This window comes from Pseudopipra pipra, chromosome 1, assembly GCF_036250125.1.
Source record: "Pseudopipra pipra isolate bDixPip1 chromosome 1, bDixPip1.hap1, whole genome shotgun sequence".
Lineage (NCBI taxonomy): Eukaryota > Metazoa > Chordata > Aves > Passeriformes > Pipridae > Pseudopipra > Pseudopipra pipra.
In genome coordinates, this window is record NC_087549.1 from 151,673,549 (window position 1) to 151,697,615 (window position 24,067).

The 24,067-nt window shown below is 49.2% G+C and overlaps 1 protein-coding gene across 1 annotated transcript; it reads right to left on the reverse strand.

Annotated features, from left to right (window-relative positions):
• Window positions 1–1,648: 1,648 nt before the first annotated feature.
• LOC135409599 (uncharacterized) lies at window positions 1,649–22,555 on the reverse strand. The gene is made up of 5 exons (XM_064645414.1): window positions 22,541–22,555; window positions 21,545–22,198; window positions 16,114–16,245; window positions 8,637–8,706; window positions 1,649–4,564 (listed from the first exon to the last, which is right to left on the reverse strand). The coding sequence occupies exons 1-5, from the start codon at window positions 22,553–22,555 to the stop codon at window positions 4,476–4,478; spliced, it is 960 nt and encodes a 319-aa protein (XP_064501484.1). The 3' UTR covers window positions 1,649–4,475.
• Between the last annotated feature and the right edge of the window lie 1,512 nt (window positions 22,556–24,067).

The following is a 24,067-nucleotide window of genomic DNA, read 5'->3' on the forward strand; positions in this document are numbered from 1 at the left end:
AGACCGTAAGGCTCGGACTTTATATTGAAATAAATTAAATTTATGGTGGATGGTGCATTGGGTTTTGTTGGGGGGGTTTTTTGTGTGTTTTTCTTTTTTTTTTTTTTTTTTTTTTTAATTTTTCCTGGAGAAGGGAGGAGGTTGAAAAAGGAAAGAGGAGAACCTGCAGAAAAACCCAGCAGCCAATGCTGGTTTGACCATGCAGGCTTGACGACAGCGCTGGTGGTGATGTATAGACTTGTGCAGTAGGAAATGGACTGGAGCCACAACAGAGCATCTGTCAGATGATAACTTGCAGTCATTTGCAATCTGTGCTGGAGGAAGACCAAAGGCCTGAGCCAATGCTTCCAGTTATCCAGGCCTCTCCTCTGGATCTTAGCTCCATCTTCTTTACATCCCATAGAATGAGACTCTTCTGCTGCTCTACTGCAGCACAGCAGTGACATCCAGGGGCCATTTCATTTGCTGTTGAGATCAGCCTACTGATATCCAAGACCATATGTACCTAAGCCAAAACCCCACTGAAGTCGCTTGGAAAGATCCCCATCAATGTCAACAAGCTTTTGATCCATCTGTTTTACTCCATGTTTTTTAACAGTTAGCAAAAAAAGGGCTTTCGTGCCCAATTACCTTGGTTGCTACCTTTTTGGCTAAGTAATCTAAGAAAAATCTCCCTGAGCCAGCCTTCTGTTCAACACACAAAGTGACTTTGTGTGCAGAGATTCGCCCAGTCCCACCACATTTCCCCAAAACGATGACCTACAGCAATAGCAGTAGGTCCATCCAAATTCCTGGATTGTAGCAGTAGTGTAGCCTCAAGTTCTGCACCAAAAGCTGATTCTATTTCCTCCTCCAAACAAGAGGTCAGAAAACTAACAAGCTAAAGGCAATTAGACATGATCTTGGCCACTTTGATGAGCAGTTGGCACGAAAAACCTGCCAACCTTTAGCCATGTTGGATAGTGGGTGGTCAACTGGACTGGGTGGGGGAAACCTGACCTCTGCACAACTGGTTCAGATCTCTCACTTGGATTTAATCCAAATTTCTCAGTTTCCATCTCATTACAACTTTTCTTGGTGTTATTTCCAGCATTTACACCTGTGCTGGTAAACGGGAGTAAAGTCACTTCGTTTTCTCCTCTTGGATATGGTTTTCTCTCTAGAGTAGGTTTTCAATGCCTGAAATCTCTCTGGCAGGAATCTTTGCTGCTTCCCTAAGATTTTTTTTTGGACATGTGAACATCAGGACTAGACATAACTTTTCAGAAATGGCCTCACTAATGCTGTTTACAGAGATAATATCACTTCAGCACTCCCACTTCATATTTGCCGGCTGCGCAGCCAAGGATTACTCCAACCTTCTTGGCTAAGACATTGCTGGGAGTTCATACACAAGAAATTGTCTACCAGGACCATTCAATTTGGTTCTGAGTCACTGATTTCCAGGATGCATCCCCCAGTGTCCTAGGTGTGACCCACATCCCTTGCTCCAAAAACATCTGCCTCTTCCTGTGGCCACATTGAAATGAGTTGTTTCGGGGTTCCCACTTCAGCCATCAGCATCTACCTGCACAACCAGCCTGTGCCCGTGGCTATTTGCCACCAATCTTGTTTTCATGCTGCCTGCAAATTTTACCAGCTCTCTGGGTTGGTTGTTTTTTGGTTTTTTTTCCATTGACAACTAAGGGGCTGCTGCTCTGTGGTTATCGGATCATTCTCCAGATATTTGCTCCTTGCAATTTTCTTCCTCCCACTTTCTCTTGGCTTACATTTCCCCTCCCATGCTTTTAGTCCTTTTTGCTAACATCAGTTGGGTCTGCTTTTATTTTCTGAAGGTGGTTTGTTTGGCTCAAGTCACTGGACACGATGGCAGATGTTTGGGTTCAAGGGGAGGTGTAATGAAAGAGGATCACACTGAGAACATGCCCTCTCTGTCTCTGCTCTGCACAGACCAGATGTGCACTGTGTGGCCCAACACAACAGTCATCCTGCATTGAAACTGAGAATATGAAAATATTCATCAGGGAAGCAGAAGTGCATAAAGCTACCAGAGGTGGCTCTCCAAAAATCTCTTATTCTCAGCAAAAAAGAGGTTTCCCATGGTCCAGTAACTGTTTTGATAACCCTTTCCCTGCTGTACCAGAATACTAATAAATAGGTAGCAAAAGAAATATTTTGCTACAGGCTTAACTAAAGCAAGGCAAGCACTTTCTCCATTGTCATTTTTCTCTCCTTTTTTGGGGGGGCTTTCCCAGGTTGGACAGGGCAGGCTGGAGAGCTGGACTGAGGGCTCACAGGAAAGAAATTAAAGAACAAGTGGAGATTTTGCATTTGTATCCTTAATTCCTGGTTGGAGTGTATTAGGCAGCGAGAGAAAGAACTGGTGGAGAGGGAAGGAATTAAATTATCTCTGTAAAGAATGGGTGGTATGTGCCCAGCTTAAATGGAAACAGGTAACAAGAAGCCTCTCACTGGAGCCACAATAAATGCATGACCAGAGGCCTGGGATTAGGACTTTCTTAGGCAAAAGTTATTTGTATCCCTTAATTTCAGCCATTTAGAGAGCTTCCTCTACAGAGGATAGAATCATGGAATCATAGAATGGTTTGGGTTGGAAAAGACCTTAAAGATCATCTCATTTCAACGCCCTGCCATAGGTGGGGACACCTTCCACTAGCCCAGGTTGCTCCAAGCCTGGTCCAACCTGGCCCTGGACACTTCCAGGGATGGGGCAGCCACAGCTTCTCCGGGAAATGTGTGCCAGGGCCTCACCACTCTTACAGTAATGAATTTCTTCCTAATGTCTAATATAAACCTGCCTTTCTTCAGCTTAAGGCCATTCCCCCTTGTCCCCTAACTACATGCCCTTGTGAGCAGTCCCTCTCCAGCCCTCTTGCAAGCCTCCTTTAGGCACTGGAAGGGGCTCTAAGGTCTCCCTGGAGCCTTCTCTTCTCCAGGCTGAACAACCCCAACTTTCTCAGCCTGCCTAGTATAGAAGTCTTTTAATGGTTGTAAAACGCTAATGACCGTGCACATGGCACTTTTCCCCATTTTGCAGTTGCAGAGCTGAGGCAGGGCAGGTTCAGCCCCACATCCCACAGACAGCCGACGGCAAGGAGAGGGATGATCAGAAGCTGGTGCTGTCACTGCTGCCCCATCCTCCCTCCTTCCCTGCCTGACCCTGCAGCAGTGCGTGGCAGGGGACTCGCTGTCACTGGGGTGAGGTGCTGCAGATCATCTCTCGGCTGCAGACCGAACCAAACATTTCAGAGGACTATTCTTCTATTTAAAAGCAGATCTTCTTTGGATCTCTTATGCAAAGCGTAAAAAGCCTTTCAAAATAGCCAGCATGATTATTCATGACTCCTCATTTGCAGCAGGGCTTGTTTTCCACGGCAGCGCCGATGAGCTCACCTGAATAAAGATTTACGGGGGAGAATTGATGGCTGAAGGTTTTTGCACAAGCAAAGGTGTGGGCTGGCATGGTCCCCTCTGCATTGGGAACTTGGTGGACCCTGCTAGACCGGAGACCCCATCCCCATCCTGGCGCTGGTCTGGCCCCTGTGGTGCCCTCACACGGCTGTGCTGCGGCTCTGGCACAGGGAACTCATCCCCGCTTGCTTTATTTACAAGTATCACATAGAGGAAGGGTTTGGGGGCACGCTGGGTTTCCCAAGGAAGCTCTTGATGGATGGGCACGCCTGATGGAGAGTGACGATCCCTGCCGAAACGACCCAAAGTGATACGCCCGCGGCTGCGCGAGGAGGATGTGGCGGTGCTGGGGAGGGAGCCCAGGTCACTGAGATCCCAGCCTAGCTCAGGATGATTTCCCAGCAGGCAGCATATTCTCTCCCCCCCCCCCCCCCCCGCTTACCCCTGCCCTCCATGCACTCCGACCAGCAGGCTGCAGGGACTGGAATTTCCCGACTCCCGAGACCTCGACTGTGCTGCCGTAACACCCGCTGGAGTGTCCTTTGCTTCCCGCTCCCTGCACCCCTCCCCGATTTTGTTTGTCTGTGGTTTTTGCACAGGGAAAAAAAAAAACCCGAAGTAAGCGGAGGTTTCCGGGAGACCCTGCCCCGCGCCGTCCATCAGAGAGCAGACAATAACATCGGGCCGCTTTGATCACTTCATGGTTACAGCAGATTTAGATGGCGAGCTGCAGATTCCAGCAGCAGCTGCGAGCAATGTGGCGCAGCCCAAAAAACACAGGCAGGGTCTGTCAGCGCAGCCCGGTGCCGGCTGGGCTGTCTGCTGCGTGATGTAACCCCTCCTTTTAATTTGTTTTCCAGAAAATTCATTTCGAGAAGTGCTCTGCGAGTGGCTTGGCAGCGGCGGGAGGAAACGGGCTGGGGAGGACGTCAGCCGTCAGCCCGCAGCCCCCGCTGCCAAGCCCCGGCCAGCGGGACGGCGCGGGGGCTCGCAGGGCTGCTTTCCCTGCCCGGGAAGAGCCTTTGGGTCGGGTCCACGCCGAGTTACTCCCGGTCAGCCGGGGCGGCGAGTTCCAGCACAGGGACCGTGTTTATTTGTGTGCTCCGCAGTGCCCGGCGCAGAGCGGCTGCACCTGTGGATGCGACAGTAAAACCGGTGATAAATAACGACCCAAGAAGGAGACAGTGCAATTTAATCTGTATAAGTGAATACAATTAACTGGGGAAGGATGCTCAGGCTGACTGAGGACATCTTTCCTTTCTTTCCCTTTCCCTTTCCCTTTCCCTTTCCCTTTCCCTTTCCCTTTCCCTTTCCCTTTCCCTTTCCCTTTCCCTTTCCCTTTCCCTTTCCCTTTCCTTTTCCTCTGTGGGTCTGGGGATGCACGTGCAGGCTAAAGACTCACAGAATTTAGAGGGTACAGCACAGATAGCTTTGCCTGCTCTGTTTTGTGCAACTTGACTCTTTATGTATAGGAGATGGAGGGAACGTGGCTGAGAGAGGGAAGCACAAGGGAGAGAGAGGGAAGCACAGCTGCAAGTTGGAAGAGGGACTAACTGGCAAGTGATCTCCATGTCTTGGTCCTCCCTCCCTCCTTCCCTTCCTTTCTTCCTTCCCTTTCCTCCCTCCTTCCCTCCCTTCCTCCCTTTCCTCCTTCTCTCCCTCTCTCTTCACTCCTGTTTATCAACACAGAAGATCCCATTGACTTGCTCTGAGGTTCAAAGCCCTGTTACATCATCTCCTCCTTCTCTTGGAGATCAAGGGAAGGTGAGTTGGTCTTTCCCATGGACTCAGAGCTGCAAGGGACCCCCCAAGACCATCACTCCCATCTGTGGCTTCAAGCAGAACCTCACCAGGTCCAGCCCGAACAGACCTTGCTGTAGAAGTAGCAACATCTAGGGCTTGGTCTAGGAGATCTCCACAACCTCCTGGGAATGTGTCCCTGTGCCTGCTCACCCTGCTTCAGCAAGAAGCTTTGCCTGATATGTTATCCAAATTTCTCTTGGTGCAATGTAGCTTGTCCCTTAGTTGTCCTGCCCCTCAGGGACATGGACTGTCCCTTGGTGCCCTCAGCAGCCTTTCAGATGCAGACCTTGGCCTGTGTGCTGTGCCCCAAACACGATGGGGAAGTAATTTCTACATTTTCTGGTAGTGAAAGTGTGAAAGAGTCTAATTATTTACGGAAAAGGAGGTTTATGCATCTTTTCCTTCCTTCTGCCACCCAGAAGTCTCACTAGGACCATCAGGGGAGACAACTACTGGGAGTAAGACCACTGGAAATCAGCTCTCTAACTTCTTCCATGGCTGCTGACCCTAAGGCCAAAAGAATGGGTTCAGGTAATGATCTTGCTGTCTTCAATGGGATTTACTTAATATATGCCTAAATGCTTTGCTGGAGGAGGTGGGAGGCACCTGCAGCGGGACACTGCAAGATGGGATGGGAGAGCAGCTGATGACTTTCCTGGTCTTTTGGAGCATGAGAATTGCTGAGCATTTTGGCTTGGCACTGCAGGGCGAGCAGAAGGACACTGCAAACTTCTCACTACCTTCCTGCAGGTCACCTACTCCATAACTCACTGGAGTCATTTCTCCCTGCAGAGAAGGACAAGCTGAAGAATGTGGTTGGCCAGATTGTATTATTTTTTTTTTTCCTTTTGGAAAAATAACGGCATAGCATTTCCCCTGCCTTGTCCTCTCCTGTGCTGTACTGGTAGCTGCACTGAAGCTGATTGATTAGTTTAATAACAGGCAGTTGATATGCAGCCATAAAATTATGCACTTTTACTCATCAGCCTGATTGAACTCCTCTGCTGACTGTACAGGAGCAGAATGGCAGAGTTAAAATAATGAGGGAAACAGCCAAGGGAAAAGCAAGCGTGGTAGTGTTATTGTTTTAAAGCTGAGGAAGAAAATGAGTCCAGGGAGGAGCTTTTCCAAAATAAATACCAAAATACAGAGGGAAAATGTTAAGATGTAATTAGCACTGGTACAAGTGCCATTAAACGTCTACAGGGGTTGGAGGCGTCAGCAGAGCTGCTTTTACACCCACGTGGTCTATGCTGGGGTTTCAGGAGATTGGGGCTGACTCTGCTGAACACCCCCAGTTCCCACCTCCTCAGAAAGGGCCCTTTGCAGGGTGAATCGACTCAATGGGGAAAAGATGGGAATTCAGTTTGTTGTTCTGTTTGTTTTTTGGGTTTTTTTGTTTGTTTGTTTGTTTTTTCCTGATTCTGGCCAAGGAGGGAAGGCTATAAGGATGGAGCTGGAGAAAAACGTGACTGGGAAGGGTTTGTCCCCTCTGCCCCCATGCTAATGGCATCAGTGGAACGGAGATGGTGTGATGGGGGTGTGGGAAGTACCAGAGCACTTCCAGCCTGGCCTGGAGAGAACAGGGCTCCTCTCAATGATGTCCCTGTGGCCCTGAGCTCTGCTCTCCACGTTTCTGGGCACCAGGGAGCTGAAGTCAGACTCTGACCTGCGAGGTGTCAATCACGCTCTGCAAAGCCACCAGAGGGAATTGAAGGTTCCCACTCAGCCGTGAATCAAAACGCAGGAGCAGGGAGTGGGGCTCGCTGATGAAGAGCCACACAGCCCCCATCCATGCATGGAGAATGGCATTTAAGACTTTATATCCCAATAAAATATTTCCCAGCGCTCCAGGCAGGGCTTGCGGGGTTGACAGGCTCACTGTTTGTCCTGCACACATTCATTTTATTTATAAGACCAATTTGTCTGTGAATAGGTCAGCCTTGTGCCTGTGAAATGTTTTAATTGAACCTTGTCACGTGCTGTGTCCTCGGCACAGCCATCACACAGCCTTGACCCTGGGTCCAGCCTCCCCCCAGAATACAAAACTGTTCAGATTTTCCCCTTGGGGCATATTTCCCTGAAGGAGGGGATGGGAACAGGGGAGTGCCAAGTGGCTCTTGGCATTTATTTTCTCCCAGAGAAATGCTTGGCAGGGGGTTGCACAATGCTCCTTGCCCTTCTCCCTAATTGCTCCCAATCCAAGTTGTTCCTGGTAGCAAGGCTCTTCCTTATTTGCACCAAAGGGCTTTGGGTCAGGCCATGTGTGGGTTGCAGGATGCTGTTGGAGGTGACACACAGCTGGACTGACATATCCAAGGGTGCTGCTTCTCCAGCTACTCCCCTGTTTATTATGGGTTTATTATGTTTATTATGGGTGCCCTCGCCTGTGGTTCTTGGGTGAGCTTTCCTCCTGGGCTGCTCTTCTGCCACCTTCTGTTTCCCATCTCCCTCTGGACAGGAGATGTTGGGTTGTGTTATCTTGTCCAGATTATCTCTCTGGGAGCCACAGGTCAGGAAGCTCCTCCACAGCTCCTGGCACCCAGGTGTTGACTGGGTCACCCTGTTGGGCTGAGACAAGTGTCCCCTGAGGCCAGAGGGGGATGTACATTGTAGAGTAGGAGCAGGATCCCTGATGTCACCTCCAACAGACCTCAATGCCTATGCATGGGGCCCTGGGTACTGCCAAGATCCCCACTGACCATCATGGGAAGGAGCTCACATGGACCCCTTTAGATTCTGCAGAGGCAGGACTGGGCAGGACTCAGTTTCTGTCCTTGTGCAGAATGGACTCAGCCTGTGTCACTCCTGATGGACATTTCTCCTCCTTATCCTTCAAAACCTCTAGTGATGGAGATCCATCATCTTCCCTTTGCTCACTCTGATGTTTCACCACCCTCAGAGAGAGGTGGGGGTACAGCTACTTCTGGTATCACTTTAGGCACCCTGTCTTCTGTGATTCCATGAGATTCCTGTGAAACCACAGCTAAAGTGACCTCCCAGAAAGAGCACATTCAAGATTTCAAGAGCTGGAGACATGGTGAACTTCATGTCCCTCAGGGCAATGTCCATAGTCATCCGTCTGCTCCTGACAGGGGTTCAGCAACAGCACATCTCTCCTGGGTTGTTTTGCAGGGTACTATGGAGCTAATCCAGAGTCTTTTGATGTACAGCACAGGGAAGGATCAGGCATTGTGAAGAATATCCTCACACAAGCCCAAGAACCAGGAGTGAGGTGCTGGATTGACGAGTTTGGAGCTCCAAGCCCTGAACTCTGTTTTCTCTCTCTACCATTGTGGGTCTGTTCCCTTCCTGGCAGCCTGTCCTCTTCCTTGGACTCAGCAAAGGAACATGTGGAGTCTGCACTTGAATCCAGAGCACTGCAGGTGCTAAAGCAATACCTTGCTTCACTGCTAAGGAGCAGATCTGCGTGTGGTTCCTTGTCCTCTGGGTTGGAGTGTGTCCTCCGGCCTGGAGTGGAAAAGATAAACACACTGTGGTGTAGCAAAAACTTTGCTTTTATTAGTCTTCATCTAAAGTAAAAACAGGCCCTGCAAATCACAAACAAATTGTCTTTCTGCAAGAGCAAATCTTGGTAAAAGCTGTCTGGGTTTCTTTATGCAACGGAGTTGGAAAACTAAATTTAACTGCTCCTTGAGGCTTCCCTCCCCTTTCTTTTGTTTTCTGGCAAAAGCCCCATTACCAGGAAGGAAAGCTTCAGTATTGAAATTTGCCATTAAAGTTTTAAAAAACAACCAACAACAACATTTCCAAATACTTTGGGGAAAAAAGCAAAAGTAAAACCTACCAAAGCTCTTTTCCCCTCTTCTTACTTTGAGCAGGTGCAAAGAAGAGCCCTTTCCAAGGTAAAGCTTGGCACAGGAAGAAAGCCTAAGAGGAGGGAAAGGAAGGTGACGTGGACAAAGGCTGCAAGAACAAACAATATTCTGACTCAAAGGATGTTGCAAACACATTGTATATACTCGGAAATATTTTAAAACCATTTTTAAACCAAAGCAGAAGCTGAGGAGGAGTTGGCCCATGGCAGGAGGAGAAAGACTTGAATTAGGAGTCCAGGGAGAGTGAACAATCCTCAGCCCTGAGAGGGAGCTTGAGGGCAGCATGAAGAGGGTGGGAGCAGAGGCAGTGAGGATGGGGAAGCCACCAAATTGAGCAGGCTGGTGTGGGATGTGGCAAATCACTAATACAAGAGGGGTGATGATGCAGTCCTTTCTTGGACTGAAAGGTGTCAGGGCCAGAATCTGCCTGTACAGCTCTAGCTACAGCTTGAAATAGAAGATTTAAATGGTTAATAAAGGGAATATTTATGCAGTGGTTCTTGCCAGCTGAGAGGGGAAGCCTAACAACGAGTGCCTAGTTATTCCTGATTCCTGCTCTTGGCAGAAGATTTGGCTTGGTGACCTCCTGAGGTCCCTTCCAACCTCATTTATTCCTGGTCCTATGAGCACAAGTCAATGAGCTCACCAGGATCCTCATACATATTGCATTAAGGATGATGAAGAGAATGTGGCAAGTGAAGAACAGAATGAATTCAGTCCATCCTGAATATCTTTCTCCAGACTTGAATATCATAGAACCACTTAGGTAAGAAAGGACCATGGAGTCCAGCCATTAACCCATCACTGCCAAGTCTACCATTAAACTGTGTCCCCATATATTAAATGTGTCCCCATTAAACTGTGTGCCCAAGTGCCACATATTCATGTCTTTTAAATATCTTCAGGGATAGTGACTCCACCACTTCCCTGGGCAGCCTGTTCCAGGGCTTGAAAACCCTTTCTGTGAAACAATAGTTCCTAATGTCCAATCTAAACCCCCTCTGGAACTGCTTGAGCCTATTTCCTCTGGTCCTATTGCTTGTTACCTGGGAGAAGAGACTGACCCCCACCTGGCTACAATCTCCTTTCAGGGAGTTGTAGAAAGTGATAAGGTCTCCTCTGAGCTTCCTTTTCTCCAGGCTGAGCCTCCCCAGCTCCCTCAGCTGCTCCTCATCCGACCTGTGCTCCAGACCCTTTCCCAGCTCCGTTTCCTTTCTCTGGACATGCTTCAGCTCAGCACACATATAACCTGAGGATGCTACAGCAGGATCTGTGTCCTTTACAGAGCTGGCTTTTTACAGGCTTTTCCAGCAGAATCTGGCTTTATTCTGGGGATGTCCCAGATCACCTCCATGGATTCTCCTTCCTTCCTCTCCCTGGAGAGTTACAATTGCTTGAGAAACGGGGACTTTAAACACAGCTGAGACAGAGGCAGGTGCACAAGAGATCTGAGCCCTGCTGCATCGCTCTCAAGCTCTTTGTCATTTTATTTTTCTCTGCTGCCCACCCCTCCTCAGCCCTTTCCCAGAGCTGCCTCTGTCCCTCCTTGCTGTAACACAAACTCTGACTGCCACCAAACTGGAGCTGGCAGACACTTCCCTCCATGCTGCAAGGTCAGCCCTCCCTACTGTCCTGCTCCTCCATCCATGGCTCATGGCCAGGACCCTGGAGCCAGAGCCCTCACAGCCCTGAGCTTGCACCTGGGAGAGGAGAGAAGAAAGAGGACTGGGGAGGAGGAAAGTAAAGAGAGGAAAAAGGGGAAGGGAGGGGAGGGGAGGGGAGGGGAGGGGAGGGGAGAGGGAAAAGGAAAGGAGAGGAGAGAGAAAAGGAGAGGGAAAAGGAAAGGAGAGGGAAACGGGAAGGGAAGGGAAGGGAAGGGAAACGGGAAGGGAAGGGAAGGGAAGGGAAGGGAAGGGAAGGGAAGGGAAGGGAAGGGAAGGGAAGGGAAGGGAAGGGAAGGGAAGGGAAGGGAAGGGAAGGGAAGGGAAGGGGAAAAGAAATGAGAAAAGGAGAAATGAGAAAAGGAGAAAAAAGATTTGGTGGTTTAAAAGAAGTGGTTTAAAAAAAATATATTTTATAGGAAGTAGAAGGAATGTGGCGTGAAGCAAAATGCAGGTCTTAAATACCCTGGTCGTGCTTTCCCCTCTGCGGGGCCGCTCCGTGGCCGCCGCTGCTTTTGTTTTCTTCCGTCCGAGTGACCTCCCGGTCACTCCAAATGTCACAGAGCCCGCGGAGCTGTGGCTCCCCGCAGCCCCTTCCGGAGGGGGAACACGCTGTCACCGGCCGAGAAACTTGGCTGCAAACACACGAGAGCAAATCGGTGTCAGAAACAACCGAGCCCTGGGAACGGGAGGGAGAGGGGGGTTGCTCTCGGAGATCATTTGTTCATCAGCAGACCCAATGCTAAGGCTCCACGGACTTCAAAAACAGCCTCAATAGGCCAAGATGCCCCAAGTCCCCATCAAATGCCACCTTTGGGAATAGAGGGTTTCTTTATGTTGCTTCACAGCCAGACTTCGCTCCCGATGCGCCGATAAAACCCGGAGCCACACGAGCAGCGTGTGGTCTCTCCCTCGTGGCGCTGCTTTATTTTGTGGCTGACATTTAGCTGTCACCGAGATGGGCACGTTAAAGCCATGGTAAGACAAATATTTGCTCAGCATGAAAAGCTGCCGATAGGTAAATTGCCTGCCATTACCTTCGGCGCTGAGTGGGGATGCACGGGCAGAGACGGGAAAATCCCAACCTCTGACCATTCACAGGCTATTAAAGACATCAGTTCCCCCTCTAGGAGCCCATCTTCTGGCTTAAAGCTCCATTTGTCACGTGAGCAGCATTGATTTGAAAGTATCAGGTGCTCTGTTCATCTGCTTAAATCTGTTGAATTCTTGATGGAGCAGTTGATGGGGACCAGGAACAACTTGTCCCATTTTCCAGCAGAAACCCAAAATGGACCAAACGAGTTACAGTGCCTGCAAGGTGCCTCTTTCCCATCATGGCCTGCCAGGGTGTCTGCTGGCTGCACACAAGGTTTGGTGGGGGGAATATATACTGCTGCCCTTTAAGTGTATCCTGATAATTTGTCGGCATCGATGTTAAAAAAGCTGCCTCCTTTGGAAGACAAATTCACTTGGACCTGCTCTCCACTCTATGCTATTTTTCTCCCACAGATCAGGCAGCCCTGCATCGTTTATCCTCTCCCTCGGAAGCAATCCCCAGCTGTAATGAAGTCCACTCCCAATTTTAGCTTTTGTTTGTTAGCCCTCTCCCTGTGCTAAATATTTATTATGACATTTATTATCACATTATTTTGGTGACTCACCGTCCCCAGCTTCCCAGCATTGTTTCTAACGGGAACTTCTCAGTACCTGTTTCATTAACACCCTGCGTGGAAGCAACTTTACCCTCACATCCCTTCCCATATTGACTCAGCCCTTCACCTCCACGACAAAACCAGTCCCTCCTGACCCTCCTTTGGGGGGAGTTCATGGCCTGCTCTTTGTCCACTGTGATCACTTTATCTTTTTGCACTGTCACTGCTCTCCCCACGACCAGATGGGACTGTCCTTTCTTTGAATGTCACTGGGTAGTAAACACTGGTCCCAAAGCAACCATCAATTTTTTGTCCAGCGCTGAATTAATCCACAGCCACCATCCTGAGGTCCCCAGCTGAGTGATTGCATTTTTGATGCATGATAGTGCATGTTCAGCAATGACCAGCTGTGTTTTCAGAAACACTAATGCTGTTCTGCTATTGAAGCACAGGCTTCTCAGGCTGAGATCTCTATTAACCAAAATTTTTTAATTTCTGCAAATTAACGTCCAGAGCTCTTCTCCACTTCAATCCAAGGGCTCATAACAGATCCCTGACACTGCCCACTCTTGGGTAATGTCAGCTCAAAGATGCAAAGGCATGGAAGGCTCTCTGGCTCTGAGGTATCAATAAATCTTAAATGAAATGTGGATTTTTTTTTATTAATAGGTGTTCTCTATTCCCTGTCCTGCCTTCCATCTTCCTCCACACTGCAGCCCATTATTGCAGCACTCCACTCACCTGAATCCCTCATTTCTCACCCCAGACTCCCCACAGTGCTCTCTGAACTACTGAAAATCTCTCCTTCTCTGTCGCATTGCTTCGACCTGCTCCTGTTACAAAAAATCCAGTTTTGTTTTGCATTTGCCTGCTTTACTCCTGCCTGTTCCATGATCAGTTTAACACCTTTTTGCTTGCATTCTCTAGTCTCCAAAAAAACCCCACAACTGTCCTACCCAGGACCTGTCAGTGCTCTGTTATCTGCCCATCTTTGCCTTCTTCCACAAACCCAAGCTGCTCTACACAGGGGAGGCTCACGCCAGTATTTTTTTGCTTTCTTTCTCAATCCCTCAGAATAATCTCCCAGCTGCTCCCCCCTCCAAATTATTTCTTCTTCAGACTCAGGGCTTCTCTGCAGTCTGTGCTGACCTGTGTAACTCCATGTGATGCTCCATCTGCTGTTGACTTCTTCGTGTTTACTTTCTAAGGGGAAAACTGAAAACATGACTTCAAGCTCTGGCCAGTGTCACTGTCATTCCTCAAAAATAAGATCTGCCGTGGACTGAGCTCTGATTTGGATCTGCTCAAGGCTGTGGCTCAGTCCCAGGGATGCTGACTGAGGGAGGACTCGTGAAATGTGTCCTGTGCAGTGCTGCATCTCATGTGAGGCCACCTCAGCCCACAGAGAACCAAGGATGTGAGCAAACAGACAGCACCAACCTGCTGTGCACTGCCACCAGCTGTGGGGCTGAGCTCCAAGGGGTCCCCAGAGTGTCTGGTCTGACTTCCAGCTCCACCAGGGGGTGCAAAGCAATTCCCAGCATGGGAATCTGGGTTGTTGCCCTCCCTAAGCCCAGCACAGCAGTGGCAGCTCTCCAGAACACACCATAACCCACTGGTTTGAGCTTGGACCCGTTCACATGAACCCTCCTTAATGGGAGTCAGACTCTGATACCTCAGCATAACCAAGACTCTACATGCAGACAGCAACTGGACTGAAGGTGTGTCAGGGTTTATATGTACATAATTCTCTCTCTGATCCTGTCTCCATATAGGCATCCAACAGCTGGACCTCCAGTTCAAGTATATTTATAAATAAAAATATCCATGCATGGCCAGTGAGGTGTATTAAAACCAGCTTATTTCAGAAATAGCATCATTTTTCCTGGCAAAGGAGAGCAGCTTCTCTCATTTTCTGTGCCACTTGTATTTTTGGGCTTAGCAAGGCAAAATGCCAAGGAGAAGACAGCATGTTTACCTAAGAGCAGCTAAAAGAGCTGTGTGGCAATCAAGGTATTGAGTGGGTTGGGCTGAAAATAGATCGGCTTGGAAAGACTTTGATCAAAGATGCTCATCAGGGGCCTGGATGGCCTTGAGCACCAGTAACAAGCTCTTAGGGACTATATCCCTCTGCACAAACAGTGGGCAAGGTGCACACTCCCCCCTCCCATCTCTCATGAACCGTATCATGAAATGGGATTAATTATCAGGAATGTGTGTTGGTTTTTTTTTTTTCCCCTGGGAAAACCCTGTTGAAAGGGTGTTTGTGGCCTCGTTGGTATTACTGAGTGCTTCACCTCAACCCTTCTCAGGCAGTTATTATTGCTTAACCCCTTGAAGCTCTCCCGAGCTCCCACTGAAACAGGCTCCACACCTTTTCCAAGCTGTTTTGCCTCTTCCTTTCTCATTGAGCAGACATGCTCTGCCCTGTGCCAAGCCTAACCTACCCATGCAATTACCAAACTATTTGCCTGCAGCTCCACATATCTCACTTTATACAACACCTTGTGCCAGCTCTCCTTTCTGGACATGTCTACATAGCTGTTCTGGCCCAGGGTCCAGGTCTGGCATGTCTCTTGGCATCCTGACAGGCATGACAGATTACAGAAGAAAGTGTTTGGGCTCTTCTGGCAGCTCCAGGAAAGCTCTCACCCTGTGATAGGAGAGCAAAAACACAGCCCAGATTCTGGCTTTGAAGGTGTGGGGGTATGACAGGTCTGGTCACAGGCCCTGGGCTCAAGTCCAGAGAGAACAAACAGCATCATCATGTCTCTGTAGCACTTTGTTAGGAAGTGTTTCCGGTCCTTAATTGTCTTATTTCGTAGTAAATGGGTTAAGATGCTGCACTATGGGACTCTTTTTTTTGCAGTTTTACAGCTGCAAACATCAGGGAGAACTTGCCACCATGTAGGGCTGGGAGAAATCTGTCATGTGTGAGACCCCCTGCCTTGGTCAGAGGTTGGGGGAAAGGAGCAGGACAGCTCTGCTCAGCCAGGCAGGAGGCATTAGGGAAGTCACAATGCCCTGGGAACCCTCTCCAACTTTTGCCCTTAGTAGGGAAAACCTCCGTGTGATGCTTTTCAGAACTAACAGTAAAATTATTGGTCCCTTCAACTCCAGCAGAGATGGAAAGGGGGATCTGTACAGCCCCTCAGTGCACTTATATCCAGTACACCTTTCAGTGCAATACTTGCAGCTTTCTTGCATGTAGCCTCTCCAATGGCCTTTGACAGGCATCTGGCTGCCCTCAGGCTGCTCCCCTGAGTGTCTCCAGCTGATGTTAAGGGAAGGTGCCATAGCCCCAAATTTTTTCTTTGCAGTTTTCCAGCTGCAAACATCAGGGAGAACTGGTAACCACCTAGGGCTGGGAGAAATTTGCCCACCAGACACAGCACTGTAAAACCAAGGGCTCTCCCCAAACTGCCATCAATGGGGCTTGTTACAGATTTGGCACCTACTGTTGTCATGAAAACCACGGTTACATCAGGAATTTTGCATTTCCAGGGCTGCCAGGCCCCTAGCTCTGTACCTCGTCAGTGGTAAGAAATAAAAGCACCATCTAAGGGTGGTTTGAGGGGGGTCCTGCAGCTCCCCACTGGCTGCAGAGCACCCTAGGGTCTGTCACTGTTCTGGATGACACTGCTCACAGCAGTTCCCAGCCCCACCAGTGTTTAAGGCTTTATCAGATTCCACAGGAAGTTGGTTGAATGTGGTCCAAGTGGTTACCTGAGGTTTTCCAGCCTCCTCTGTCACATCTGGCACAATCCAGCTGATGATCTCAGTGTTACTGGCTCCAGGTTTCCTCCTCCGTGTCACAAACCGCTGATCTTCCAATGGCTGGGGTAGTGTTCTAGCACCCTGTAAAGGTATTAGAAACCAAATTATTACTTGAACACAATGATACTGGCCATACAATTCTCACTGCAGATCTTGGAAATTGCCTTGCTATCCACATCAGTCATTTCCTGGATCAACTAACAGCACAAACCTCATTAAATCCCACAGTCACTGCTGTATGCCTACTGCTCTGAGAAACTCAGGGAGAAGAAAAACAGGGAAAAGAAAACTCAATTGTGGGCACATTTAGGTTTAGAAAGAGGAAATCAGAGTGAAGAATTAAAAATGGCAGACTTTGCTGGGCCAGTATTCTCCTCGTGGGCTCATGAAGCCATGCTGGATCTAGAGGAAAGCTGAACAGATTCCCAAACACACCAGTGGAATTGAGGACCAGGATCTTGGCGACTGACTTTTCCTCATCAGAGCAACTGGAGGATGGTAGCAAGTCAGTGACATTTCCTAAGTGAGCCCAGAGGGGCTGGATCCTCTGCCTTGGGAAGCAGCAGCCTGCAGTTCCATGGAAAACAAGATAGCAATGAAATATGTGACCTTCCAACAACACTCTGAAGGTCCTTCCTGTCCGATGAAGGAGACAGTAGTGGGACTTTTCTGTCCAGTGGTGACTGCAGACAGGGCTGTGTTTTCTTCCTTCCACCCTTTAGTCAGAAGTGAAGGTGAAAGGAAATTTCAAGTGCTGAAATTTTGAAAACCTTGAAAAAGGAATTTTCATGTACGGACACTAAGCATAGCTTTTAGCTTGTGCCTGAATATTTTAGGGGCTGTCTTTTGGGATGCTCCTGATGTTGCTGAATCACAGCCCAGGCACTGAGGTTTGGGAATTACTGGTTTAGGGGAGATTGGTTTCAGACACTGAAGGAGAAGGCTGGGAGGCACAGCACTACTCCTGCATGAACTTGGGTAGTTACTGTGGATCAGCTGACACTCTTCAATTTGCTAAGTCAGGTAATTTGACCTTAAATCTAAGCCCATAGTTGCAACCATGGAAAGAGCACTTCCAGGAACAGGCTATTTATCCTGTAGCTGTGCACGGAATTACAGCCAGATAATAACTCCAGGACACGGTTTATTTCCCCGTGGTTGCTGTGACTTCTGGGTGCTCTAAAGCAGCTTTTTTCTTGTCTTTTTTTTTTTTTTATTATTATTTTTAATTCTGGTGTTGGAGTCCCCCTACTTGCTGCTTCCAAGGGTGTCAGTTTTAAAATGGAGAAAACTAATGAAACTGGAAATATATTAGTGCTGGCTCTGTGGTAAAGGTACCTGCCAACATCCCAGCCTTGCTCTGTTCAGAGCATCCAACTTTTATCTTCTGTCTCTGCAGAAGAGGGGATGCTGGGACTAACTGTTCATCATTATGGGCCAAAGTACCAAATACAGCACATCAGCTACAGAAAACAGACCCTGCTGAGGCACAGCTGACTGGCTGTGGAGGTGCTTTATTTCAGCACTTGATGGGAACACTGAAGCAGTCCATGCCTGGGGGCTCAGGGGCTTGATTCTGTTCACAGCCAAGATCCCCAAAGACACTCACTATCTGTTAGCCCTGACAGTGCAGTGCCACTGAAAATCCCAGGTGCCCAATAATCCCTGTATAAGCAAGCACAGACATCAGCCCACCAGCCAGCTCCTTACTTGTTTGCATTCAGTGTGCATTTAGCAGCAGGCTAAAAATACAATACCATAACTACATAGCGCTCTCTTGAAGACCACTTGCATTTCAGATCATCTCAGCCTTATGCCACACTCAGAACTTGCCTGAAAACCTGGGAAAATTATTTGCAGGGCTACTGCTGCTCAGAGAACAGCTCCAGTCAGGAGCCCTTTATTCCAAGGATTTTCCAGGCAGGGCATATACAGTTGAAGCAGGCATCATGTTATTTTTCAGGAGAGAATTTCAGGGAGGAAAAGTGGTGGATGCTGAAAGCAGCTTTGTGTCCTGCCACTAGGACCCAGGCAGGACATCTGGATCCCTATGCAAAAATACCAGGATCTTATTGCATCTTCCTGACCACAGGGACAGTCAAGAGGTGACTCTGTCAGGTTTTTGGAGCCTGCAGAAGTGGCTGATGCTCAGGGGTGCTGCCACGTGCTTCTGATGCCTCACCAGCTCACAGCTGCAGTGCCTGGGTTAGTCTCCCTGTGCTCCCTTTACAGCCAGGGATGGCCCTTTTGGGGCACAGCCCATCTCACCCCAAATGAGTCAGCTGAAATAGATAAAAAGATTCCTACAAACCCATCTTCTAGGATGCTCCCTCCTCCAAGGATATTAAACCTTCTCCAGTCATGTGTGAGACTCCCTGCCTTGGTCAGGGGTTGGGGAAAAGGAGCAGGACAGCTCTGCTCAGCCACGCAGGAGGATATTAAACCTTTTCCAGGTCTACAGCAGGAAGAAATGTCCACCACCTCCTCACCAGATTTATACCTCTTCAGGTAAATTAAAATTATGCCTTTTATTCCTGCTGACCTTCTAGCTGCCTCCACAGTGCCCATGTTGATGCAAAAGCATGGAAAATTGAGGTTTGCTGTAGACTGTTCCAGGTATGAATACCCAAAGTGTTCATCAGCACCTTGGGAGGGTGCTGGCTTTTTAACATCCATCCCAGCAGTCTCTGGCATTTTTGGCAGGAAAACAAGCAGATGTGACCAGACTGTTTCTCTGTCTGCTTCCTGTTCACTGCTTGTGAACCGGGTGATCATTTCCAGCCTCGTTTGATGGTACCTTTGCATTCCCAAAGTGCTGAAGCCTATAATGTTTGTGCAAACAGGCAGCCAGGTAGGGAGAGGAGGGAGAGAGAGAGAGAGGAAGGGAGATTTACTCTTTTTGGGACACAAGAACCCATCCAAGGGTTCGACCTGAAGTCTTACATCCAGGGAAGACCAGGTCACTTATGGGATCACTCACTCTTCTAAACACCATTCTTATGTCTTCCCAAAGAGCAAGGGGGTCTGTTACCTGCCCCAGTATCTGCACTCACTGTATCATCTCAAAGTGGTTTAAACTGGAGATAAAACCCAGTGAAGAACCTCTCTGGATAAAATGAGTCCTCACCATCATCCTTGTCCTGCGTGGACAAGACAACAGAGACATAAGGAGCCACTGGCAGTGATTTGAAGTCTGATAATTCCAACTGACGGAAAATGCGTGTGTGTGCACATGTGTAGGTGTTGGTGGGAGCACGAGCCATTCACAAACAGACCCTGTCCCCAGCACATCAGGCTTCAAATTCTGTGTTTGTTTCTGTGTAGAGCAGCTTGTCTGTCCAGGCAAGAGCACGGATAGATGCCAAACCAGGCTGCAGGTACCCAGGGGACGGGAAGGAGCAGCCGTGGGAAGCAGCAAGGGTCCAGCCCAGACCATCTGCTGCTGTTGGATTAATCTCTAACCTGTGCTCTTAGCTGGCCAAGGGAAACTTGTTAGGCTGAATTTGTATCTCCAGCTTCAGGTTACAGCCTGGCATGTTAAAATAAACCATCGCTGACTTTGTGTTGTCTTAAAAACCTGGGCTGTGGATTAGAGATGGAGGGGAAATTGTGGAAGGAGCTGTGTGTGACCACCAGTGTGGGGGGGAGGAGATAACTCTGTGCTGCTAACAGCTTGATCGTGGCCCAGGGCACCTCCTTGAGAAAAGGGAAAGGATAGAGAGCCCCAGGGTGAAGGAGTGGCTGAAAGGAGGCTTGGACCCATGAGCAAAGGCTCTCTCCTTCTGCTCTGGGATCAAACGTTGTGTGCTCTGAAGAAGCAAATTTGAAACATTTTTTCTCCCCTCTTGATACTGTTGTTTCTCATTAGCATTGTTTGTCTTGTTTCCTCTTGCCAACCATCCTCTGCCAGAGGAGTAGCAATCTTGAAAACTTGGAAGTATTGTGGAGGAAAGAGGAGAATTATTTTCTTAAAATTTCCTTTTTCAAAATGTGAAAATAATTTAAAAAAAAAAAATCAGATGTTTTCACTGCCAGGGAAAGGTATGGACAGAAACAGAGGAGAAATGTCTGGAGAAAAGCTGTCTCCTAGCTTTGTTGAATACTGGAGAAGGAGGAGACGGATGAAAAGCACTGATGAAAAGAAAGTTTGAGGAGTGGACTCTAAGACTGACTTATTGCTTATCTGATTCCTCTGCAAACCGGGCCAGCTGTCTCACAGGATGGTTTCAGGTGGCGTCTGCTGAGCCTCCTGACTCATCTGCGTGTGGGTTTTGGATGTGCTGGAGCTAAACTGAACCTGCCAGGCACTTACAGTTCGCTTTTACACACACGGAGGAGAGCTGGGCTGGTTGGACCGAGCGTTACAAAGCCTCTTTCTAGGAAAGGAGCTTTGCGTAACAGAAGGGAAAATAGGTCGTTGTCAAGGTTTAGGGCATTTGCAGAAGAAAGTAAACAAGTGGTTCAGCTTGGCCAAGATGGGAGAGCAGCTCTGCACTGAGCAGGATCTGCCCCTGCTCAAAGACAAGGCTGTGCTTGCAGGAGGGCTTGGCTGGGAGGAAAGTCAGCCTCGTGTTTACGACAGCGGGACTCGGATTCTCCATGTGATCCCTGACAAACCATTTAATCCCAGCGCTCTGGGAGGGAGGAATCACCTCCCTGTGACACCCAAGGCTTTGGGTGCCAAGCTCTGTGGGGCACAGCTTGCACCTGGGCATGAGGCACCCTGAGCAAACGTGGCCTTGGGATCGCTGTGGAGCTGCTTAGGAGTGGGAGGCTAATGGGAATGGGGAGCTGGTGCTGGAGCAGCCACACCAGCCGTGGCCATGGCAGACCCAGAGCAGAGCCCGTCCCAGGAGGACTCAGGTGCAGAAAGAAACAAAAAACAAGGTAAAAAAAAAAAATAATAATAACAACCACCAACCGCCTGTGAAAGCCCCTCAAAGTCCTTAAAAACGCCCTCAGGCATTCGCCGAGCAAAAATCCCAGGAGAGATGTTGGAACAACTCCAGCTGCCTCCCTGGGTGACACTGAACCACAGCACGTCACCTTCCCGGGACACAGGGCTGGGGGAGGCGGGGGCACCCACCCACCCATGCTGGGGGCCAGGGACGGCTCTGCCCTCCCAGCATGGGCTGTGGCTTCGCCCTCCCTGCCCGGGAGGGTACAGGCTGTGCCGGAGCAGCGCTGTGGCACCCGGGGGGCTGCGCGGGGGCTCTTGCGGAACATCTGCCAGCTGCCCGGCCCCCGCCGCCAGCCCGCCAGTACATCTTGTTTGTGTTTTTCCGCGGAGCACACTCCCAGCGGGTTATGTCAGAGGTGAGGAATGCAGGGCCACCCTGTGTCATGAGATCAGACTTACATTTTTAGGCCGAGCGCTTACCGTATTTGCTGGGAAGCGGCGCGCAGGCGGCACGCGGGGCCCCGGAGGGGTGGGAGATACCCCTTCGCCTCCATCCCTCTTTTCCAGCCCTCGCTCCAGCAAGAGCCGGGTGGAGCGGATGGGGCCCGTCTGCTGGAACAAGCTCTCCCTCTGTTCCTCGCAAGCAGCAAGAAAGGAAACGCAGTGAATTAAGGCGAATGAAAAGGCAGCAGTGAAAGGCGGCCGGGCTCGATGCCAGCGCTCACGGAGAGAGAACTGGTGTGGAGCTGCTCCCTGCCGCCGGTGAAGGCATCGGCACCCGGGACTGCCCCGCGGGGGAGTCTCGTCCGAGCACCAGCACTCACCAGGCTCCCAGGGGCTGAAAGCTTGAGGGGAGACGCGAGCCCGTCCAGGGAGAGCCGGGCTGGGAGCTCTCGATGTGAAAGCGGTTTGCAGGGTCTGACCCAAAACACCACCCGGAGCAGTGACCTTCCCCCAGTTTCGTTGCTGGGAGCCAACCCTTACGTCCAACCTTTCTAAAATTTCTGGACTGCTTTGCCCGAGTCCCTCTGCTCGAGGAAAGATGGTGCAAAGCAGCTCTGCTGGTGTCGTACAGGGTTGCTGCGCTGCCCTTTCCCTGGTTTTCCCACTTAAAACTTGGAGGCTCCTTTGCAGCTACGCATCCCACCTAGGGTAGGAGGAGGGGAGCCGCTTTGATCCCGGTGCCACTGCAGAGAAAACCCACTGCAGCAGGGTCAGATCCTGGCGCAGGGAAAGGCTCCCCCTTTCTGCTCTGGTGTGGATTTTGCTTCTTTTTTCTTTTTTCTTTTTTTCTTTTCCTGAATTAGCTACAATAGTAGGTATCTTGAGACTTGAGATTGAAAAGCCCAAAAGTGAAGGGAAAATGCTTCCACAGACCATGTGCAAACTGAACACCACTGTTTGTTGGGGTTTTTTTGTTTGGTTGGTTGGTTTTGGGTGTTTGGGTTTTTTTTGTTTTGTTCTGTTTTGCTTTACGGAGGGTTTTGACATGGTGGTGTTTTGTTCTGTGTCAGAAGGAAAACAAACCCTGAAATACCAAAGTCTTTCACACAATGGACTTTCCTTTCTCTAAACATCCCTGCGAGCTGGGCCTCTTGCAGCTCTCAACTCTTCCCAGAGCAGGAGAACAAATACTAGGAAATCTGGAGGGATGAACTGCACAGAGCTGGCTGCACAAGCCCCGTGTTATTCAATGTCTCCAGTGCTGGCTGCTCCTCCCCTGAAGGAGGCAGGTGAACCTCCAGCAAATGCTGCTGGTTCCTGTGCTACTGGTAGTTTTCTGCTGTGCTGTGCACCTCAGTCTCCTTTTTGTGTCCCTGTGAGATGTGACAGGGGACAATTTCAGCTCCTCATCCCTTATTCTCTGACTTCTGCTCTTCTTGCGTGTTATGTCACCTCCGTGTGCAGTTCCAGACTTCTTTGGGCACTCTACTATAGTCCCAAAAATCTCTTTGGGAAATTCTCCTTTCATGGCAAATGCTGATTTTGGGTCCTCTCTAGACTTGTGGTGCTATGGAGGCACCAGAGAGCATCTTGTGGAGATGAGAGAGGTGACCAGCAGGGACAGAAGGGACTATCAGAGAGCTCCAGGGGAACCCTCAGACCCAGCACCCTCCCCTGGGCAAGGGGATGGAGGGTCCCACAAAAGGCAAAGGTGATGTGTTGACAAGAAGGGGCTGGTTGCTGCCTCATAAAAATAAGGAGGGAGAAGTGATGGTGTGGGATCCTTGGGAAAATGAGACTTGTTTAATGGTTGAGGATGTTTTTCTCTTTCTTCCCTCTCTCTTCATCTGCCTTGCCTTTCATAAAATTGTGCTTTGATAAGATTTTCTGTTTTATCATTTAGTGTGGAGATTTAGTTTCATTTTCCCTGGATTTGGAAAGTAAGGAAAAGGGGGCTTCAGGCAGCATTTAGCAACAGTCCTGGACACCAAATCAGGGCTAGACAAGACCCAGAGAAGGGGTTGCCTCCACCTTGGCTGATCCAGAAGGCTTCTGCACTATGAATGACATGAAATAACGATCTTGGCTTTCTTTAGATCTTTCATCTGCCTGGAATGCTTTAAGGATCAGAATTCATCATTAGCAATAATTATATATATTTAGACTTGATATAAGTTCAGTTCAACTGCAGTGAACTCATTTGCTTCTGCTACGTTCCTTCAGTCTGGGGGGAATACACTGACATTGCTTAGCAACCTTCAATCATTTTGGTGGAGCGCAATAGTCTGGGAAGGCTGAAGTTTATGTGTGTTACCCTGCCCCAGGTAGTTACTTGATCTCCCAAATAATAAGTTTCTAACCTTGTCATTTGTTTCTAATCATCATTTTCTTCTGAACTGGAATTGAGCATCCTGAAATCATAGAATATCTCAAGTTGGAAGGGACCCATAGGGATCACAGAATGGTTTGGGTTGGAAGGGACCTTAAAGATCATCCAGTTCCAACCTCTCTGCCATGGGCAGGGACACCTTCCACTAGCCCAGGTTGCTCCAAGCCCCA